Source organism: Cephus cinctus, unplaced genomic scaffold (assembly GCF_000341935.2).
Source record: "Cephus cinctus unplaced genomic scaffold, Ccin1 Ccin1_scaffold0101, whole genome shotgun sequence".
In the NCBI taxonomy this organism is placed as follows: Eukaryota; Metazoa; Arthropoda; class Insecta; order Hymenoptera; family Cephidae; genus Cephus; species Cephus cinctus.
Genome location: NW_014332838.1, coordinates 2,740,999 through 2,759,524, shown reverse-complemented (window position 1 = coordinate 2,759,524; position 18,526 = coordinate 2,740,999). Strand labels below are relative to the sequence as shown.

Sequence of the window (18,526 nt, the reverse complement as noted above, 5' to 3'; positions counted from 1 at the left end):
CCCCCATCTAATCCATCTCTTAATTCGCACGCTAAACAGACAAGAGATAGGTGCGAAAGAGAGGCAAGAGAAAAGAGCGTAATTTTCTTTTTACAAAAGCATTAATCAGGATGCGTTCACACCATGATTCTTGTCTCCCCCTTGAAACCAGCTTTTCGTCAATTTTTCATATACATCCTCTTTTTTTTGTTTCTTTTAAATTTGTCCCAAACACAAATACGCTTGAACGACGTTTGTAACGCTAGGCCATTATTCGCAGAGGAGGAACGAATAAAAAGTGACACAAGATTATCCAATTCTTATTAATTCCTCGTATTAAAACTTTTTCCTGGGTCGGTCGCCAATCAAAACTGACGTGATATATTTCAAAATAGAAATACGAATTCACAATTTCATTTAAGATATTTTTTTTACTGCACTAAATAACACTAATCTCTCTGCGCTAGTCGGATTGTGCTATTAAAATTTCTCTCGCTCGTCTTGACACTATTAACATCTTTCGTTATCAGTTTCCAACTTTGAGTTTTCTCTTATCGATATATATTTTCTTATAACTCGAGTCTCAAGTCAAACAAAACAATATCACAACGTTTTCACGTGTTCTTGCGTTTAGTCAAGAGGTAGTATAAGAACGAAAAATAAAAGTATAACTAAAGTTCTGAAAAGGTTCAGTGAAGAGAAGAAGAATGACGAGAAGTAAATGAAGATCACTGCCATGAGCAATAATCGTCACACAAAAAAAACCTCGAGACACCATACACATATAAAAATATGTATAAAACGGTCCCACTGGAGAAAAAGAAAAAAAATATATATGATCAAAAACGACAGCCGCATCCTGAATAAAAAAATCATAAGGTAGAATTCACACGAGGAAAATGGCAAAAAAAGTCAAGAGACGTGATAAACAAGAATAAAAGTAGCTCGCACTTAATATCTGATTATTTTCCTCGTTTCTGCAGACGTTAATCGGAGGATTGGAATAAAAATAGCGATAATACTAACAACGTTAATAATAATAATAACAATAAAAGTTATAACGTCGACAGTCTTTGCGTCCATAAGGGAAAGATGAAAAATAATAATAAAATTTTCCCGTCAATCTTATTCGAGTTGGCTTCGTTAATTATAATTTTCTGTGTCGTGCCTTCGTCTTTCTTTAATTTTTTTCCTTTCATTCTACCTCGTCCTTTCGCTCCGTCACTTTCATCACTTTTCATTTCGCTCTCTCCTTCTCCCTAAAACCTTTCGGTCCTCTTCGCCAACCACAAATTCGTTAATCGTGCAGCCCCAGACGTCAGCATCGCAGTTTAAAACATTTTATCGTTTATCCTTGTCGAATTTTTCGTTCTTCGTCTCGAGCCATACAGAATCTCGGCGTTGTCCATCTCCCTCCGTTATTTCGCGTTGCATAAATCTCTTATCCGTTTACATTACTTATGGTAAGCTTGTGTTTGTGGCAGTGTCTGAAATAGAAAAAAAAAGAAGCAAATTTTAATATATTAAAAAATGTAAAAACAATTTTGAAACGCATATCAAGTGATCTTATAGGTCTTACGAGTATTAGCTTACTAAGAGTATGGATTCGATGGGATAGCCAATTTATAATCAAGACTAAAGGAGCTGCTAGTCGCCATGACAGGAACAAAAGTTCTAGTAAAAATGATTACGACTCTTAAATTCGTAGCCAGCAAATAAAGACAGCGGATCAGCAGCTGTTCTATTTTAATGTGTACAATGAATCTAAGCAGTCAGCTATGTATATAATTCTTCACTATATATAAGGCAATACTCTTCAAGTCTAAGTAGAAGCTGGTTGGTAGAGAAGAAAAATATTTGTTCCACTTTAACAAGAGAATTCAACTGTTGATATGATTCAAAGAAAATACGTGTGGTAGATGATTTTTATAGTGAAACAATGATTTTTCTTATCCACTATTTTTCTCTTTCTAAGTCTCTAAGTATTACTTTCTAGATTCATCTAATCCTGCTAAAATTGATTTCTTTCCTCGTTGCTGTGGCTGCCATGGCTGTCGTCGTTACCGATAAGAGTCAAGGAAAAAATGAAGGAAGATGAATTTATTTTTTAATTATGCAATACCAACCTGTTTCGAGGACTACCTACGCCTCGACGGACTTCTTCTTCTCCTTCTTCTTTTTCAGGAAGGATGGCGTTCTCAGGCCCTTCTTCTTCTTTTTCTCCTTCTTCGGCGACTCCTCGCTAACGCTCACGTCCTGCGACATGGAACCCTTAACATGGAAGGTCCCAACCGATAACCTTAAACCTCTTCATGCAACGTGCAACCCCATAACCAAACTCTATCGTCTCTTCACTAAATCGCCATTAAGGATTTTCGGTTAGAAAGCCTTTCATTTTCATATACTTTTTTTTCTTTCGTTAGTATTTACTTAGTTTTCTTTTACTGTCTCTAGCTTGCTTTTTGAAGCGCCATGCAAGATTGACTAGTTTCAATCTGCCTTCCAGAAAAGTCATGTGTGGACTGAGCAAAAGTATAAACATAGTTTCATATGAATCTCTGTCTGCTGTATTTTGATAGGTGTGAAATTTAATGGTATTCCTTGAATATTATCCAAAAATAACTTTTTTGGTACAAACAAATAATCTTTGGCTTTGGCTCTTAGGCGAAATAAAAAATTGTTTAATAGAAATGCTAGCTTTCTTCTTATGAATATCACATGAAATTTATCCGAGGAATCGAAAAAGAATTTCTTTTATAGAAATTTTTTTTAACCGTAATATTTTTTAACCGTATATCGAAATTCCATTTTTTTTTTCTCTTTACAATTTTTCGATTCCGGATTGCATAGATGAAGATGAGATAGGACAAATAAAATGTATATAATTAAATACGAGTAAAATACGAATATTGCAGTACACAGAAATATGATGATTATTGCAGGCTCCCAAAATTCGTCATGATTTTCCAAATCTTATATGTCAACAAAATATATTAAAATATATCATTGTTAAGTGATAGGAATGCCGACGATTTTTGACAACTCGCGTATATGAATGACGGAAGTGCGAGACGGTGAGTTTTGAGTGGTGGATTGTACATATATATATAATTTTGATTTTTTTTTCAAAATTTTTAAACAAACCTCCTTGCTGCTCTGTGAAAACGTACTGTGGTGTGCATCCGAGTGATCGCCATTTACAGTGTTCTCTCCTGAAATTCAAAAACTGTATTAAAGAATTTTCCAAAATCAAAGAATGTTAAACAAAAAAGAAAGACAAATTATACAACCACAAGAGAAGTTAGTGCCCGTATATTGCTCCCGAATTACCATCAAATATTCTATTCCCCTCGAAACATCTTAAATCTTAGAAGACAGAATTGTAAACCGGAATAAGGATCAGAGTAGGAGAAACATGACCATGCAGACAGAACTTTTGGGAAATATTGGAAGACATCCTTACCTTCGGTTAGTAAAGTTGATATTTCGCTTTAATCAGACTTCGCTATAGCAGCGTTAATTATTCTCATCCGTAACCATATATCAACAGGCAGATAAGTGCAATGATAAAGCTAAGTAATCGAAAAGAACAAATTTTCTAGTCATTCAATTTTTTTAGATGATCGTTAAGCACAGAAAGTCATTTTAATCTTCAACCAAGAATATTGTATATTAAATAATAAATATTTGACAGACATTCGTCATTTAAGTATTTAAAAACAATATCCACTCATAGAATGGGTTCTTTTTGATTACCGTGTATATAGGATCATTCGGTGTACACTGAGGTGATAGTTAAATACGTCAGATCTCGAAATCGATTGCAATATGGTGTTTAAGATGTTTTTTTAACAAAAATTATTGGTCAAAACTTTCCATTTAGACTGATTGCTATCGATTGCGAGTAGAGAAAAAGAAATTAAAGAAGAAAAAAGAATGATTGTGAAGACGTCAAAGAAAAGTATTTTTTGAAGGATATTTCAAGCTTGCCATTAAAAATCATTGGGTAACTTAAAAAGATGTGTTGATTTAATTTGTTATTTTGTAAATTATTTTCAAAAAATTATTGCAAAATGTATTATGATTTGTGACATGTTCTTTTTATGGGAATTTAATTTTTGCAGGAAAGCAGCAAAAGCATCCCTTTTCTTTCACGACTGCGCAGACAAATTCATTAAACATTTTGAAGCGTGCTGGGAATGATTCTTTTCTTTTTTTTATTATTATTATTTTAGATCGTAGAACAAAAAAAGCACATCACTCTTTGATTTGCGTTACATTAAAGCCGCGTATGTACAGCGTGTGAATAATGCGAAAGACGCATTTTTTGCGAAATATAATGGCAATTATTTTTACGATCAAACAATTCGAGGAAAAAGGAAGAAAAAGGTATAATTAACGTGAAATGCAGAAATAATTAATAGTGGTAGGAAATAAAGAAAAAAAAAAGTGCAATTATAGACTAAATACAATTCAGCAGGTAATTTGCCTTGCTTGAAATTAGAACAATAAATTATTATGATCCGTGGAAGCAATTACCATTACATTTTTACAAATGTTAACAAATTACGTAATTCAAGGAAAAATTAAGAATTCGAATGTATTCGCGCGCATTCGATTTATAGTATTTTCGTAGTTTATAAAAAACAATTCGGTCACACCGTATTTTATAGAAACTAAAAGTAAACTCTTGTTATATATTAATATTTATCTTTTCTTTGCCGATTGAAGAAGAAAACTCGGTCCTACGAATTTTCGAATCGTCGAGAATTAAATGGCAAAGTAAGAAAAACGATTCACCTAAATTTCGATTGTAATTTGAGAGAAAGTTTTTAGCAAAACGAACTTTCCAAAATTGACTGTATCAAAAATTGTCAATTTTCTAGAAATGAAAAAAAAAAAAAACGTACGTTTCTCATTCACGCGTCTCTTGATCCGACACGTTCGCTCTTTCGAGAACGGGACGCTTCCTGTCCCAAAGTGCTAATGTTCAAAATTCCCAAAAACTTGGAAAAACAAAGAAACAGGATTCATTTTCCTTCACGGTAAATGACCCTCCTCGCAGTTTGGCATATCGCTGCCAACTGTGTCTGTCAAATTAATATTTGACACAATTTTATACAGAGTGGTGTCTTCATATTTTGGCAGTGGGTTTAATGGCGAAATACTAAAACTGACGATATCCAATTCACAGCGAACCTCAGACCGTTCGCTGACAGATAACTGACCTGAATTAGGATTATAAGAAAAATTGTTATCGTCGTTATCATTCAAAAGAGCCAATTCGAGCTTCATAAATTCTCGAGTATCGTATGAATATGTCATACAGCTACTGGGCTCTTCTTCAGGCTCTGAAGACTCGTCGATAACATTTATATCTGAAGATTTTAGCCTCTTAGCGGTACAATGTGTATTACTTGAAACTTCTTCACGAGGATCTTCGTCATCGAATTCCTCACAATTTTTCAAATTCGACAATGTTTGCCGTCTCTTAAGAGTCTTCCTTTTGTCATCTTCCTCTAGGTTGCTATCAATTTCATCTTTGCTCACAGCCAACTTAACATTCTCATCAGAATTTTCTGAAGAGTCTTCAACTGGTCTCAGTGGATTCTTCAAGACTTCAGAGTACAAAGTATTTGAAGATACGTCTGCAAAATTCAACGTAGTATCGAAGTGCCGATCATCGATATTAAAATTGATCACATCTGACAGCGAAGAGTCTGACTTCCGGTTGAAAGTAAAAGAACCTCTACCAGTTTCATCTATATTATTAGATACATCGGCTTCGCAAATCTTCTCAAAATCTTCGTTGTCAATTTCGCTCACGTCCGATATCGTGTATGTTGCATCGAGTTTACTGTCGGAGTTATCGTCGTTTTCTAAATCATCGCCATCTTCCTCTTGAGTATTTCCTGATTTACGCATTTCCGGATCTTCGGATTCGTCAAGACAGTCAGATGTATTTTTACTTGTTATGCTTCCGGTTGTATTCTGAAGTGACAGGAACACACTCGAATCTTCCTTACACGATAAATAATCCGTAGCTTTTGAAGATTCGACGCTAATTAATGAATTATTAGATAGGCTCGTTTTTTCTTCTTCGTGATTCTCGTCGTTTTCCTTTAAATTATTTTCATTAGCTTCGTTAACAACCTCATTATTACTATTTTCGATCCGCTCTTCACTTTTTGTCGATGATACCTCATCATCTTGATTGCAATTACTTTGATGAGATTCTTCATCAAAAATTTCTTCGGTGATTGGGGGAAGCTGCCCCGGCGAAGAGTAATCCAATTTGAAAACTTCTAAGCAGCAAGTGCATCTCGTGCATTCTGCAACGTGATCGACTTCCTCAAATTGCATGTAAAATGGTTCATCATTATTTTCCATGTTTTCTGCATCTTCATTTTGAACAGCATCCTGTTTCTCGCCAATATATTCGATCAAGCAGAAATCGATCTTCTTGAAATTTTTCTCGTGGCCATTATCCGATTTCGTATCGCTATCGGACGTCAATTCAGTTTCAGCAAAATGATCGGAATTCGAAGAGGTTACCTCGGTCGACGAGGAATCCAAAATTTTCTTTTCCTCATCCACGGGTCCCTTCTTCGATAAATTTACTTCCTTCTCCTTGGTTGCTGATCTCTTATATTCTTCATTGATCAAGTGCTCCTCGAAGGACTCAAAATCAAAGCAGGTAAACTCCTCGTTGTAACTGTTCGCCGGCGATGGATTTTTCTGTACTTCAAAATTTAATAACAAGTCAGTATCGTCCCGTTTTTTTGCCCGAGTAACAAATTCCAAAACAAAACCAGTTAAATTCTGCTCGTTGGTGTCACTTTCGGGGACAAATGAAGATGACGTAATCGAATACGGTTTGCCATCCGCTTCTGCAGGTTTTTCAAAATTTGTTTCCTGTAAATGATCTTGCTTACCTGCATGCTCAGATTGTGAATAGCCACTGACCGGGGTCGAATCATTAGACGAGTCAAAATGATTTGTTTCAGGTTTATCATTAATATTTCCAGTACACAGTGTATCTGCTTCGAAATGAATTTCTGGAATTTCTATTTCAACATTTTCTGGCTCAATCTCATCATTTTCCTCCAAAGAAATCTCTACGTCCACAAAGTTTATTGTAGCTTCTGAAATATTTTCATTTTTTGATAATTTTACACCTAATTCCTCTTCATTGTCCGATACCTTTGAATGATCGGACACGCTTGTTTCGTCATCTGTCTTATCGGATGAGATTTTCACGTTGACGCTGGCCGATATTTCAGATTTGTCACTCATTTTTGAAAATTCGTCATCTTCTGAAACGTTGACATCACCAATTGTTTCTTCCGTTGGAATATCATCAATTTCGATTCTGAAACACTCTTGCATTACTTTCAACTCTATGTTGGCGGATTCCTTGACTTTCTTCAAGTCAAAAAATTCGCCAGACGTTTCGGACGTAGATTTGTCAAAATAGAATTTGTCTATCACGTGGTGAACTATTTCTTCGATAACGATGACATTTTCGGTGCTATTAGAGATATCATTATCTTCACTTATTTCCTTTTCCAAAATATCAGAAGAATCATCAGTCATTTCTCTTTCTTTACTTTCCTGAGATATTTCTTCAGGATTATCTCGAGACAATTCCAAGAATGAAGTATCTTCCTCTTGATTCTTGGAAATCTCTTCTAAATCATTTACATCGTTATTTGGGCCATCATCAGTTTCCACAGTTTGTGTATCGTTGTAGTTATTGTTACCTTCCAAGTTGATTGTATTATCTTCTCTTCTAGTATCACTTTCAGAATACTCATCCATTATCAAATATAAGGAACCACGAATATTCATATATTTATCTTGCTGTTTGTCATGCTCAGCTTTCGCAGTCTCTATAAATAATACAGGAGATTGCCTTACAGCATTAAAAATAACAGGATCACTGTCATTATTGCTTTCGATGCCAATATCTTGTATCGGTGCACTAGTATCGAAAGGAATTGCATCCACTATGGAGTGTACAATGTCTTTAGAAACATATAGCCCCATAATTTTATTCCTTATATAATTTTCAATACTCTTATTCTCACAACTCTGCCAATTGATCCCATAGACTAACCAGTTTACATCTGCAACAATTTGATCAACCAGCAGCGCAGCCTTAGAGAAAATCTCTATATCCTTCAGATCAGCAATAATCTGATCAGCGGAGTGACTTATATCATTAAGAAAAGATTCTTCCTCGGTGTCCTTTATTTCCCTGACAGTAGACAATGGCAATTCCAAAATGTCAGATCCTTGCTCTGAGCATGACTCGAAGGAGCTTTCGAATAAGTCTATGGTCTTATTAAGATCAAGACTGCCATCAGGTGTAGTCTCACGACGAGTACTGGTTACCAGATCCTGCCAGATGAATTCAGAGACTTCGTCGTGTATACTGGAACCCGCGTCGCTCTTTGGAAGATCTAAGGACTCGTCATCCTTGTTGGAACAGGTGTCACTCATTCCTGTGGGAGTTAGGCTGTAAATGAGACTCATGTTAGTCGAATCCAGATTATACTTCAAGGATATGTCTGTTTCTGGCAGAATGTCGAGGCACATTTTGGTTGGTGTCAAATCAGCATTCATACTATTTATCACTTCTGTGATGCTGTCCTGCTTTTGAAAATTCTTTCCTGGGTATTTGAATATGTCACAATCATTTTCAACTATCTTTTTTGTAGACTCTTCAATGGCATTACTGGCACCTTTCAATTTCGTTTCAATAGAATTACTTGATGCTGAATTTTCGACACCCTTTAAGTATATAATTTCTTTGATGATTTGACAATCATCCTCTTCGTTCAGTGAATCGTCAATTGGACGGATATCTGGATCATTTAGGAATTCCAAGTCATCCTGAAATTTCTCTAGACACAGAAGATTTATCTCGTCCCTTTTATGCGTCTCTACGTCTTGGTCTTCCGTGAGGTTGATGTGCTGAATATTTTCAGAATTGTCAGTCATAAAATGCTCATCATTCTCTACATTTTCTAGTTGACTAATGCCAATTTGATCGTCGTACCTTTTTTCGCTTGGACTTTTCTGCTCTACGTTGACACTGGCTAAGCACGAATTTCCATTTTTATCGAGTTGACTTTCACTGATATGCATTTCCTGCATTTCAACATCAGTGACAATTTTGTCATCGACAATCCCAGCTTCTATCTTGTCTGCGTTGGAATCAATGGCATTTATATTATTAATGTTTTTAATTATTTCAATAACCCCAGAAATCGACGAAGCCTCTGTGTATGGAATTTTTAAAAACTCTTTCGACTTTGAAATTTCACATATATTACCATTTTTATCAGAGCTATCTGGAGCATTGTTAAGGATCATCGAAGTTTCAGCATGGCGAACAGTCAAATCATTTTCATTTATAAAATTCCCCAACTTCTTTTCGTTGGTCGGACAAACATTTTTCCACGAAAGACATTCGTCGTTGATATTCGTATTCTTGGACGATTCAACAATTTTCAAATGATCCTTCGCCATATCGTCAAGTCGAACCTTTTCAACGAAATTCGCAATGGGTTTCAGACTCACAGAGTAATCCACGATTTTAACAGTATCCCCAATGTTATACAAAGGAGTGTCAATTCTCTCGAAAAAATTAATCGCAACGTTATTTCGAAGGGAACAATTCACAGGAACCGATTCACCTAACCACCTCTCATTCCCATTTTCCCAAGTAGATCTGCCAGTAAAAACGGTGCTGCTAAAATCCCTGTTACAAGTTTCCAAAACTTTCCTGTCATTCCTGTCAACGAAGTTCCCATCCTTCAAACAACTTCTAGCAAGCTGCTCAAAGCGCAAGACGTTTTCCTTAAAGTTGGCGCGATTCGTAAGAACGGAGCTGCCAATGCCACCTTGATTCTTTTTCTCCAAGAAATTGGGTACGTGTTGAAAAACCGTACGAAACCAATCGTCGGAGGACCGAGTTTTCTTCGCGACAAATCTCTCGAAGCGTTCCTGAATGGCCGAGGGCATCGGTGTCTTCGTTTTTTGAAAGTCGTCGAAAAATGCTCGTCTCAATGCAAGATGGCGGTTAGGCTTGGGTGGCACAGGGGGTCGTTGAATGGCACGCAGAGTTTCGTAACGCGTGCAACGCGATGCTGCTGATGATTTAGTGATTTCAGTGAGTACGGGTGTCATGCGTTCAGCGATAAAAGCACTCCTAGCGACCTCTAGACGGGGCCCGTCGCTCGTGAAATACGACCTCTCGAAATTCGAGATCGTGCTGTCGTCATTATAGGACTCTAAATTCGAGTCCTCGGATCCAATTGTCTGCTCCTTGTTATGCCTTGTAAATATTAAATTGGCACGTTCGAGAGCTCTATAGTACTCTGGACGGGGCCCGTCGTAGTACTTATCACTGCTGCAGCTGCTTCTACGAGAATCTGCAACCACATTGGCCAAACACACCTCAAACATGCAACGCGATTTCTCTCTCGTGCTTATCTCATTGATAATATCCCTGTCTCTTAATACTTATGTTAGAAACGTCATTGGTCTCGGTCACGAGTTGCTCGAGTTATGCAAGAAATTAATTATTAAACATTATTTCCCTCTATTCGAATAATCGTATTTCGAGCAAGTCGTGACACTTTGACGCCCTCGGGGATAGATAGAAGCTTAACAAGCCAAGTTATGTGTCCCTCGCGAAGAGAAAGAGATAGAAAGCCCTTTTAAAAAGCCACCAAACGAGAAGCATTGAAAAATTTCGTTACATGCACAAATCGAACAATTAATTTTTAGCCAATGAGCTTGCAAGGATCTTACCTCGTCTGTTGAGATCGTTTCGTGGGTCAACCGCTGTGCGTCGCATCTCGTTAAGGAACTCTGTAGTCGCATCCACTGGATTTCGAAAACAGGACAACAAACACGTGCACGTAACAAGGGTAAAACAATATTTTGAGGAAATAGACTAATAGTAAATTTACATTTCCCTCGTACAACTGTGCTAATGGATTATTAGTGGTCCAACGGTGCAAAATTTTTAGACGTGGGAAATAACAAATATAAACGAAAATTCGAAACGTTAAAACTCTACTACTTTTTCCCTTCAAATACCTTTTACCATGCGCGATACCGTGTTACGGGTGACATGCATGTATTAAAAAATATAATAACAAACTACGATGCAATACTGCGAAAAAGATCTTCGAAATGCAAAATATTAATTTTTGTCGCGGATTTTTTTTTTTTAAGTTACTCGTCTTCACTTTAAGCAGCTCACCTAGCTTTTTTTGGTGACTTAACATTTTTGGACCCTCCTCCTCAGACCGGATCCGAGACTGATGTACAAGAGGAGTTTCCACAGACACCGCCGTCGAATCTGCGTCACAAACCGTCGCCATGCTCATGCAATTTTCAACTCATGCATTATTTTCCTGTACACTGTTTTTTTTACCATACGTGCAACCCTGACATGTAATTGTATATGCACGAGGCACGAGAACCTTTTTTACAAGTCGTCGCAACAGCCACGCAATTGCGAATGACAAACTTCATCAATATTACGTAATTAACGTAAATTCGTATACATAAAAATCGATACTCTCTGGTAGAACGATACTTAAATGCAAAATAATATTAAAATTGTGATCATGAAAATTCATGATATCGGACTATGTCGTGTAGTTTCTCCGATTAGAAAAACGAATATACCTTCACAATTCTTACTGTAGTACTTTTGAGTTTAAGATTTAGCAAGTTCGTCATTCGAACATACAAAACAAACCTCGTGCAGAGAACTTTTCACAACAATGTAACGAAGAAACGTATTAATCTAGAGAATCATGCACTGTCTATAACTAACAAAAGGTCTGAACAATAAAATCGATAAAAAGTATTACAAGAACAAAAAGGGGCTATTAAGAGGGAAATTCTAATGAGGAGTAAATATAACGAAATTAATAAGTTTCTAAAGGATGTCGATGTTATTAATCGAAAGTAACGAATTAAATAATAAAAAAGCTAAATAGCCCAAGTCATTTTAACGATCAAAGAAATCGTCAGCTCACCATCACTCAGAACGACTTCCGGTTGACTCGGCGCAGGCACCTGTTTCGTTTCTATCCGTAATACTCGTGGTTCTGAAATGTACAAACGAAGATAATTTAGTAAGTAAATGTATAGAAAAAAAATATATCAATTTTTTTCTTAACAGCTACAAGTAGCTATGGCCAAACAAAAATGAACAAAACTTTGACTAACCGTCCCTGCTTTCCTCTTCCGTTTCCGATGTCACAGAAACTGGCGATTGTATCGGACTCTTGGCAGTACTTGATTCGTGTGTCGCACGACTTACGTTAAAGGATGACAAGGCCTCGGATTCGGATTGTGATTCATCGTCTGTTACAAGTAACATTGTCATTTTAAAGAACGTTCCCCATAGATGTAAATTATAAAAAAATCTTCCAAAAGATTAACTCACAAGGATCGCCCTTTTGTTTTCGTTCAACGTCCTTTTTGTATTGATCGAGTTCTTGATCTGTGATGGCGTCGAAAGGATTCTTCGCATACGGCGTCTTGTAGACCATGGCATTGTGCTGGAATCCTCTTTGAATGATACCCTTGCTGGCAGCTCCAACCAGAACTACTTGTTCGCCAGTGCCACTGATAGTAGCATCCTTAAGAAAAAATAATAAGAAATTGAAATATTGATAAAGAGTGAAAAGCATGAATTGATCCAGATGCAAAGGTAGTTTTAGTCTTACCTGCATCTTTTTGGCCTCGTCCCACGAAACGCCTTCCAAGATATGAGACTGCGGTCCAGCCGAGATTTTGTCTGCTCTGCGATAATCTTTTATCTGGTTACAGAAAGTGAAAGAATGATAAGGAAAATAATGCGCTGAAGGCCTCTCTACGGTTTGGCTACCTGAGGTAACAATGATCCAGTCAAATATAATGATCAGTTTAATTCCTCTATTCGTATATGGAAAAACAACGTTTCTTCACTTACCTGCTGCTGAAGCTGTTTGAATTCCTTTGGATTGGTATTCTTCGGCACGAATTGAAGCGCACTCTCAATCTTGACTGGTGTGCTGCTATGGGTCGGCGAGCCATCGGACACCCACTGCACACAAAACCAGAACACGTTAGCCGGACAAGATCCTATAAGGAATCTTATAGCGACCCCACTGTCGTTATTTTTTTCATTTTTCTCTCTCTTCATTAATTTCAGTGTATTAACATTTTTTTTATTCTTTTTTTTTTTCTTCAAGGGGAGTCGCTTAAGATACACTTGTGAAAAATTCAAATGCGAATAGAACAACTCTCGTATTCAATGTGTGCCTGACGTTTTGGTTCAACTCGCGACAATGATCGGGTCTCTCCAAAGAGAAAGACAATTTTTCAATCGACCAGACGAATGCAAATATTTGAAAATGTTGTCAATGTAACTGAGCTACTTTGTATCTCTTTTTTATTTACAAATTCGATACGAGATTTTCAGAAATTTCTGTTTTAATTCTGTGCCATGATAAAGTTATCAGGAAATTATATAATTTCTCTCTTTGAAATTCGCAAACGAACTTTGGCAAAGATCTGGTTTTGTGGATGCAGTGGATGACGAGCGAGACTTTTTTTTTCTTTACTTCTACTTCCACTATTTTTGCTCCTTTTTTTTTCTGTTTTAATCTCGGATTTACAAACAGGCACACATTCATACGAAACGTGTGTTCTCGTGAGTTTATATGTTTCTGTGTGGTGTTGTACGTTTTCATTCCTTCGTCTTGAATGGTACGTATGATTAATTAAAAATTCATTAGACTAATTAGGAATCGTAGCTAATGTTTTTTGCATTACATTGCAACCCTTTCACACGCTCTTCGAAAATAAGACTTTAGAATACAATCGATCATCACAAAAAATAATATATATTCAAAAAACACTTTTTCCAGTGCGTGTGAAAGAGACGATCCTAGACCACAGTTATTTGCGCCAAGCAACAGCAACGAATCGATTCGATCATGAAAATAAATTAAAAAATGATCTAATGAATTTTTGTTTACGAAAACTGACGATTCTCACAATTTCAATATTTCACAGACAAGCAATAAATTTTTCAAACGCAAAACAGACAAATTAACAGCAAAATCTTCTTTGACGGCAAATCAAAGCTGCTGCCATTCTCAAAAATTTAGTATGATCACGAGACTCGGTCAAATCTCGCGCCAAGTATTCAAATATACTGTATAGCCATATTGAATATACGTTAACAGATTTCTATATACATATTTGTATGCGATCCAAATGACCCGAATCAAAATTATAATTAGCAAATATAAAAATGTTGGTACGATAACGAAACAGCGATAAATGATAATAAGATAACAGCGTCTATGAAAAGAAATTATAACGATGAAGATGATGAAGTTAACTTCAAAAGGACAAGAGTAATAATGAAGCTGAAGATGCGGCAATGCCTAAGCCCCGTACAGATACCAATGCTTTCTTTTAACAATCTAAAGGACTAACCACCGAGATATGAGTAGCTAATATTAAAAGTATGCGATGTATATACAAGAAAAAAATACAAATATGAAAAATCAGTGACTTAGTTTGAGATATCGTTCCAAGAGGAAAACGTAGGTTGAGATTTACCTCCTCTGCGTTTGCATCCACCCACTATAAATGAGAAAAAAAAGAAAGAAATAAGCCATAAGTGTCGACATTAGAAAATAATTAATATAAACTCTTTCAAAATAATGACTAATCGCGTTTCTGTATCTTTTTCTTTAAAATCCTATTTTTCTACGTGTATAAGTACACTTTGGTTAACTTTAACGTTTTCAAAAATAATAGCGGCGCGAGTAAAATTTCATATCCTCTCTCTCTCTCTCACTCTCTCCAATCCGCCAGAAACTAATCTAACTCTAGCATTAATCATTTATTTTAACTATATTTTTATGAATCGTCTCTGTGTATCTATGTGTTTGTGTATTTATATTGCGACGCTCACTCTCACACAACATACGGCATACCACACAGTTTAAAAATTCCCGCGAAAATGATCCTTTTTCCGTTTGACGAATGTACCTTTATTTGAACATCAAGAAGCTACAGAAGGGAAACAAATCGTTGATGTCTTATGTTAAAGTTAAGCGGCATGCAAAGTGTTCGATAGAAATAATCAATTTGTGTATTTCCTACAATTTCTTCTTTTTTTTTTCCTCAAAGAAATTCGCCATTTAATACGTAAATCGTAAATCTTTCAGTACCAAGGCGCTTACGACTATGACTTTACTTGGCGTATGACCAATGACTATTCATCGACAGAAGACAACAACCAAAAAACAATAATTATTCAAGCGCAAAGGATCATCCTTAAACATCTATACTTCGTGTGGCACGGTCAGAATTAAAATTAGTGATAAAATAGTTCAATTAAAAAAAAAAATACATTCAACATGATTCTGTTATAGCTTCGAAGGATAAAAATTATAAAGAAAAAAATATATATATATTTAATGGCATACTGAATTCTCACTATTGTATAAACTGTAGATCTATTATAACGCGAGATATACAGCTCCTTTATAAATCCTTACTCTTTGTTATTCCCGCATTTTCCACGTGAGTATATAGTAAATGCTACACGGGAATCAAGAAGAGTACAGAATGCTCGAAAAAACATTTTCCAAAATTGTTATCAAGACGGTAAGGTACTTCTTTTTGGCTCAATACCGCAATTGCAAGAAAACAAAGATATCGGTGAGAACATTTACTCTGATATGAAAAAAAAACACGTATTAGTGAATGGATTAAAAATTTTAAAAAACATTTTTTTTCCAGATAAATTAAAGTAACACGTGCGTAAAATGCTTCTCGAACATTCTGCATAATTCATCATTGCACGTGTTCACTGTATATTGATATTATTAACAATTAACAAAGCCCTACTTCCTAAAACTTATTTTCTGCTCTATATGGGTTTCAAGCTTTTGATCGTTTTTCGGCTAACATTTTGGAATGCCGTCAACTGGAATGCGATAGGAATGGGCGAGGTGTACAATGATTTTTTTAAACTAAAAAAATCAAGGTTAAAGTTAAGTAGAGTATAAATTGATTGTAAAAAGAAAATTAATAAAATTTTGTAAAAAAAGATTGAGAAGCTAAGGCATTGGGAAAAAAAAATATTATAACGAGAGAGGATTAACGTATTATGCAAAATCCTAATTCATTGCTCGTTATACGTGACGTACTTTTAGCACACTACAAGAAGGTAACTATAGTACGTACATATGCAGAACGTATTACGTATGTTTTTGCTTAGAAGTTAGCCTTAATATTTACGCCCCGGATAAATGTTAAATTGCGAAGCATGTGTTGTTTCGTTTAACGGTATTATACTATCTTCTTTTTTTTTATTTCGATATTTTTCTGTCTCTTTCACACTCATCGTCCTCGTTTAGTAATTAGGGAAACACGTAGACATCTCAATAGATTATTCATATAAGATATTAACACACGACGGGTTAAAACGTATAATTAGACATTTTTATGTCACTCGTTAAATTTTCTCTCAAGGGTATTAACTCGCGCTATCGGCATTGTATTATTTACGTTAATATTATCATTCGTGTTATCATTAAATAAATTCATCAGTAGATAATTGAACGGCGGACAGGCAAACGACGAATCGATGACTTTCCAAGTAAAAGACGTAAATAATAAAATTAGTTTCATCGAATATTGCAAATAGTATTATATCCTGAAATTATCGATGCATCGTACGTGCAATGTATTAATTTCGATTCGTCGTTGGCAATGTAGTATTCGAGTGTAGGGCAAAAATGTATGCTTGTTACTGATTTTTAATTTTTTTTTAAAGAAAAAGACAAAAAACCAGAACGTAAAATCGCAAGACCCTGAAACCTACTTAACTCTCCTCCTTCTTATTCTCAAAAGTAATGACTTCTACCTTGGTGATCTTCTTCGGATCGGGCGTGCCGGTCTCGAGGATTTCGACTTTCTGGTAAACGTTTGGACTATTCAGCCAGCGTGATCTGTCAGTACCCTTGCGGCCACCTTTCCATAACCTGAGAAAAACGGAACAAGAAAAAAGGCCGTTGATTGTCAAATACTTTTCGTTTCGTTTTTTCGTCAATATTCACATTTAAAAAAAGCTTTCAAGAATGTAAAATTAACAAAGTGAATGATGATGCTTACCCTTGCCTGTAGAGTTCCTCTTCTTCGAGCAAGTAGCCCAAGGAAGATACCGCTGGGGGTACCTCCACGTCGTTTCGTGGTCTTGGAGGTTCGCCCTTGACCAGAGGATGTCTGTAAATGTAACCGGTGCGGAAACCCTGAAAAAAGGAACATCAATTGATTATTACTGATATTATATCTTATTCTTTTTATTGATATTATATCAATTATATCTCATACTTTGATTATACTTTATTTCAATGACAGCTGTCACTCTTTATCTCACGCTCTCAGATTAAAAATAAAAGATCCAACTTACCGCGTTGTCGAGCATTCGCATGAGTGCCTCGAATTCAGTGCCACCGATTCTCCATCGTTTCTCGAGTTTCTCAGCAAGCGCTGCAGAATCTGCGACGGACACCTGTTGGGGTACCGGCGGCTTTCTTGAAGCATCGAAGATGGCCTTCCTCGACTCTTCAGATACGAGATTGAGGTTCTCGAGTCCAGCGGGCATCAGTTTCAACTGCGTCTCGCAAGCCATTACAGTGTTGTAAACGTTGAAGAAAGCTTCCTCGACGGTCTCACCGCAGCACAACGCGCCACGATTCGTGAGGAACATAACCTTGTTTATGGGACCAAGATTCCTCGTAATTTTTTCACGCTCCTCTGGCTCGAAAGTTCCACCGATGTACTGATGGGTGCTAACTTCGCCAATCACTATGCTCTCCTGGCCGAGGGAGAGTAGGCCACATTTCAGGGAAGAGACCTGGGATACATTGAAGATTAGTTAAAAGTTCTCCAAAATTAATAAATCAATAAAACACAAGAATTCGTCTCATCCATGAATTCTCACTATATAATAAACGTTTACGCTCTTTGCAACGCCAATCGTGCATTTCAATGATTAGAATGATTAACTGGTCAAAGTTTCAGATCAACAAATGACAATACTCACAGCTATGACGGACGGAGTGGTTATGTGAACAATGCACTTGATATCAGGTCTCGCAGCATGTATCGTTGAATGCAATTGGAATCCAGTAACGTGGACCCCGAAATTCGTGGTGCCTTGCTCAACCACTGCACCTTGCATATCGACCTTGACCAGACTGGAAGCAGTGACCTCGTGGTACAGCAGTCCATAGGGATTAACCAAGAAGTGCTCCTGGTCCTGATTGAGTCTGGCAGTGATGAGACTACCGATACCCTGAGTCCATCCATAGAGATCAAGGAGCCTGAAGACTGCTGCAAGCTTGCACCGAAGACGCTTCTCGCCCTTGGCGTAACCCATGCTTTCTACTCCACGAATATCATTGATCGGCACCACGCAGTTTGAGTCTGAAAGACA

At 36.5% G+C, this 18,526-nt stretch overlaps 1 protein-coding gene across 19 annotated transcripts in view; it reads right to left on the bottom strand.

Annotated features, from left to right (window-relative positions):
• Positions 1–283: 283 nt before the first annotated feature.
• LOC107274735 (protein hu-li tai shao) overlaps positions 284–18,526 on the bottom strand; it is a 39,471-nt gene continuing 21,228 nt past the window's right edge. For 4 of the 19 annotated variants that reach the window (XM_025091969.1, XM_025091971.1, XM_025091970.1 and 1 more), the window contains 13 exons: positions 18,134–18,516; positions 17,498–17,944; positions 17,200–17,336; positions 16,952–17,069; positions 14,632–14,655; positions 12,989–13,102; positions 12,744–12,836; positions 12,461–12,656; positions 12,241–12,378; positions 12,048–12,119; positions 11,261–11,359; positions 10,804–10,878; positions 4,161–10,421 (listed from right to left, as the gene is read on the bottom strand). In XM_025091969.1, coding sequence (XP_024947737.1) covers positions 5,020–10,421; positions 10,804–10,878; positions 11,261–11,359; positions 12,048–12,119; positions 12,241–12,378; positions 12,461–12,656; positions 12,744–12,836; positions 12,989–13,102; positions 14,632–14,655; positions 16,952–17,069; positions 17,200–17,336; positions 17,498–17,944; positions 18,134–18,516 — 7,298 coding nt within the window. In that variant the 3' untranslated portion in view covers positions 4,161–5,019. Of the gene's footprint in view, positions 1,467–2,105; positions 2,251–3,123; positions 3,192–4,160; positions 10,422–10,803; positions 10,879–11,260; positions 11,360–12,047; positions 12,120–12,240; positions 12,379–12,460; positions 12,657–12,743; positions 12,837–12,988; positions 13,103–14,631; positions 14,656–16,951; positions 17,070–17,199; positions 17,337–17,497; positions 17,945–18,133; positions 18,517–18,526 lie in introns of those variants that run through there. The other 15 variants (XM_015754166.2, XM_015754177.2, XM_015754169.2 and 12 more) reach the window with 14 other exon arrangements.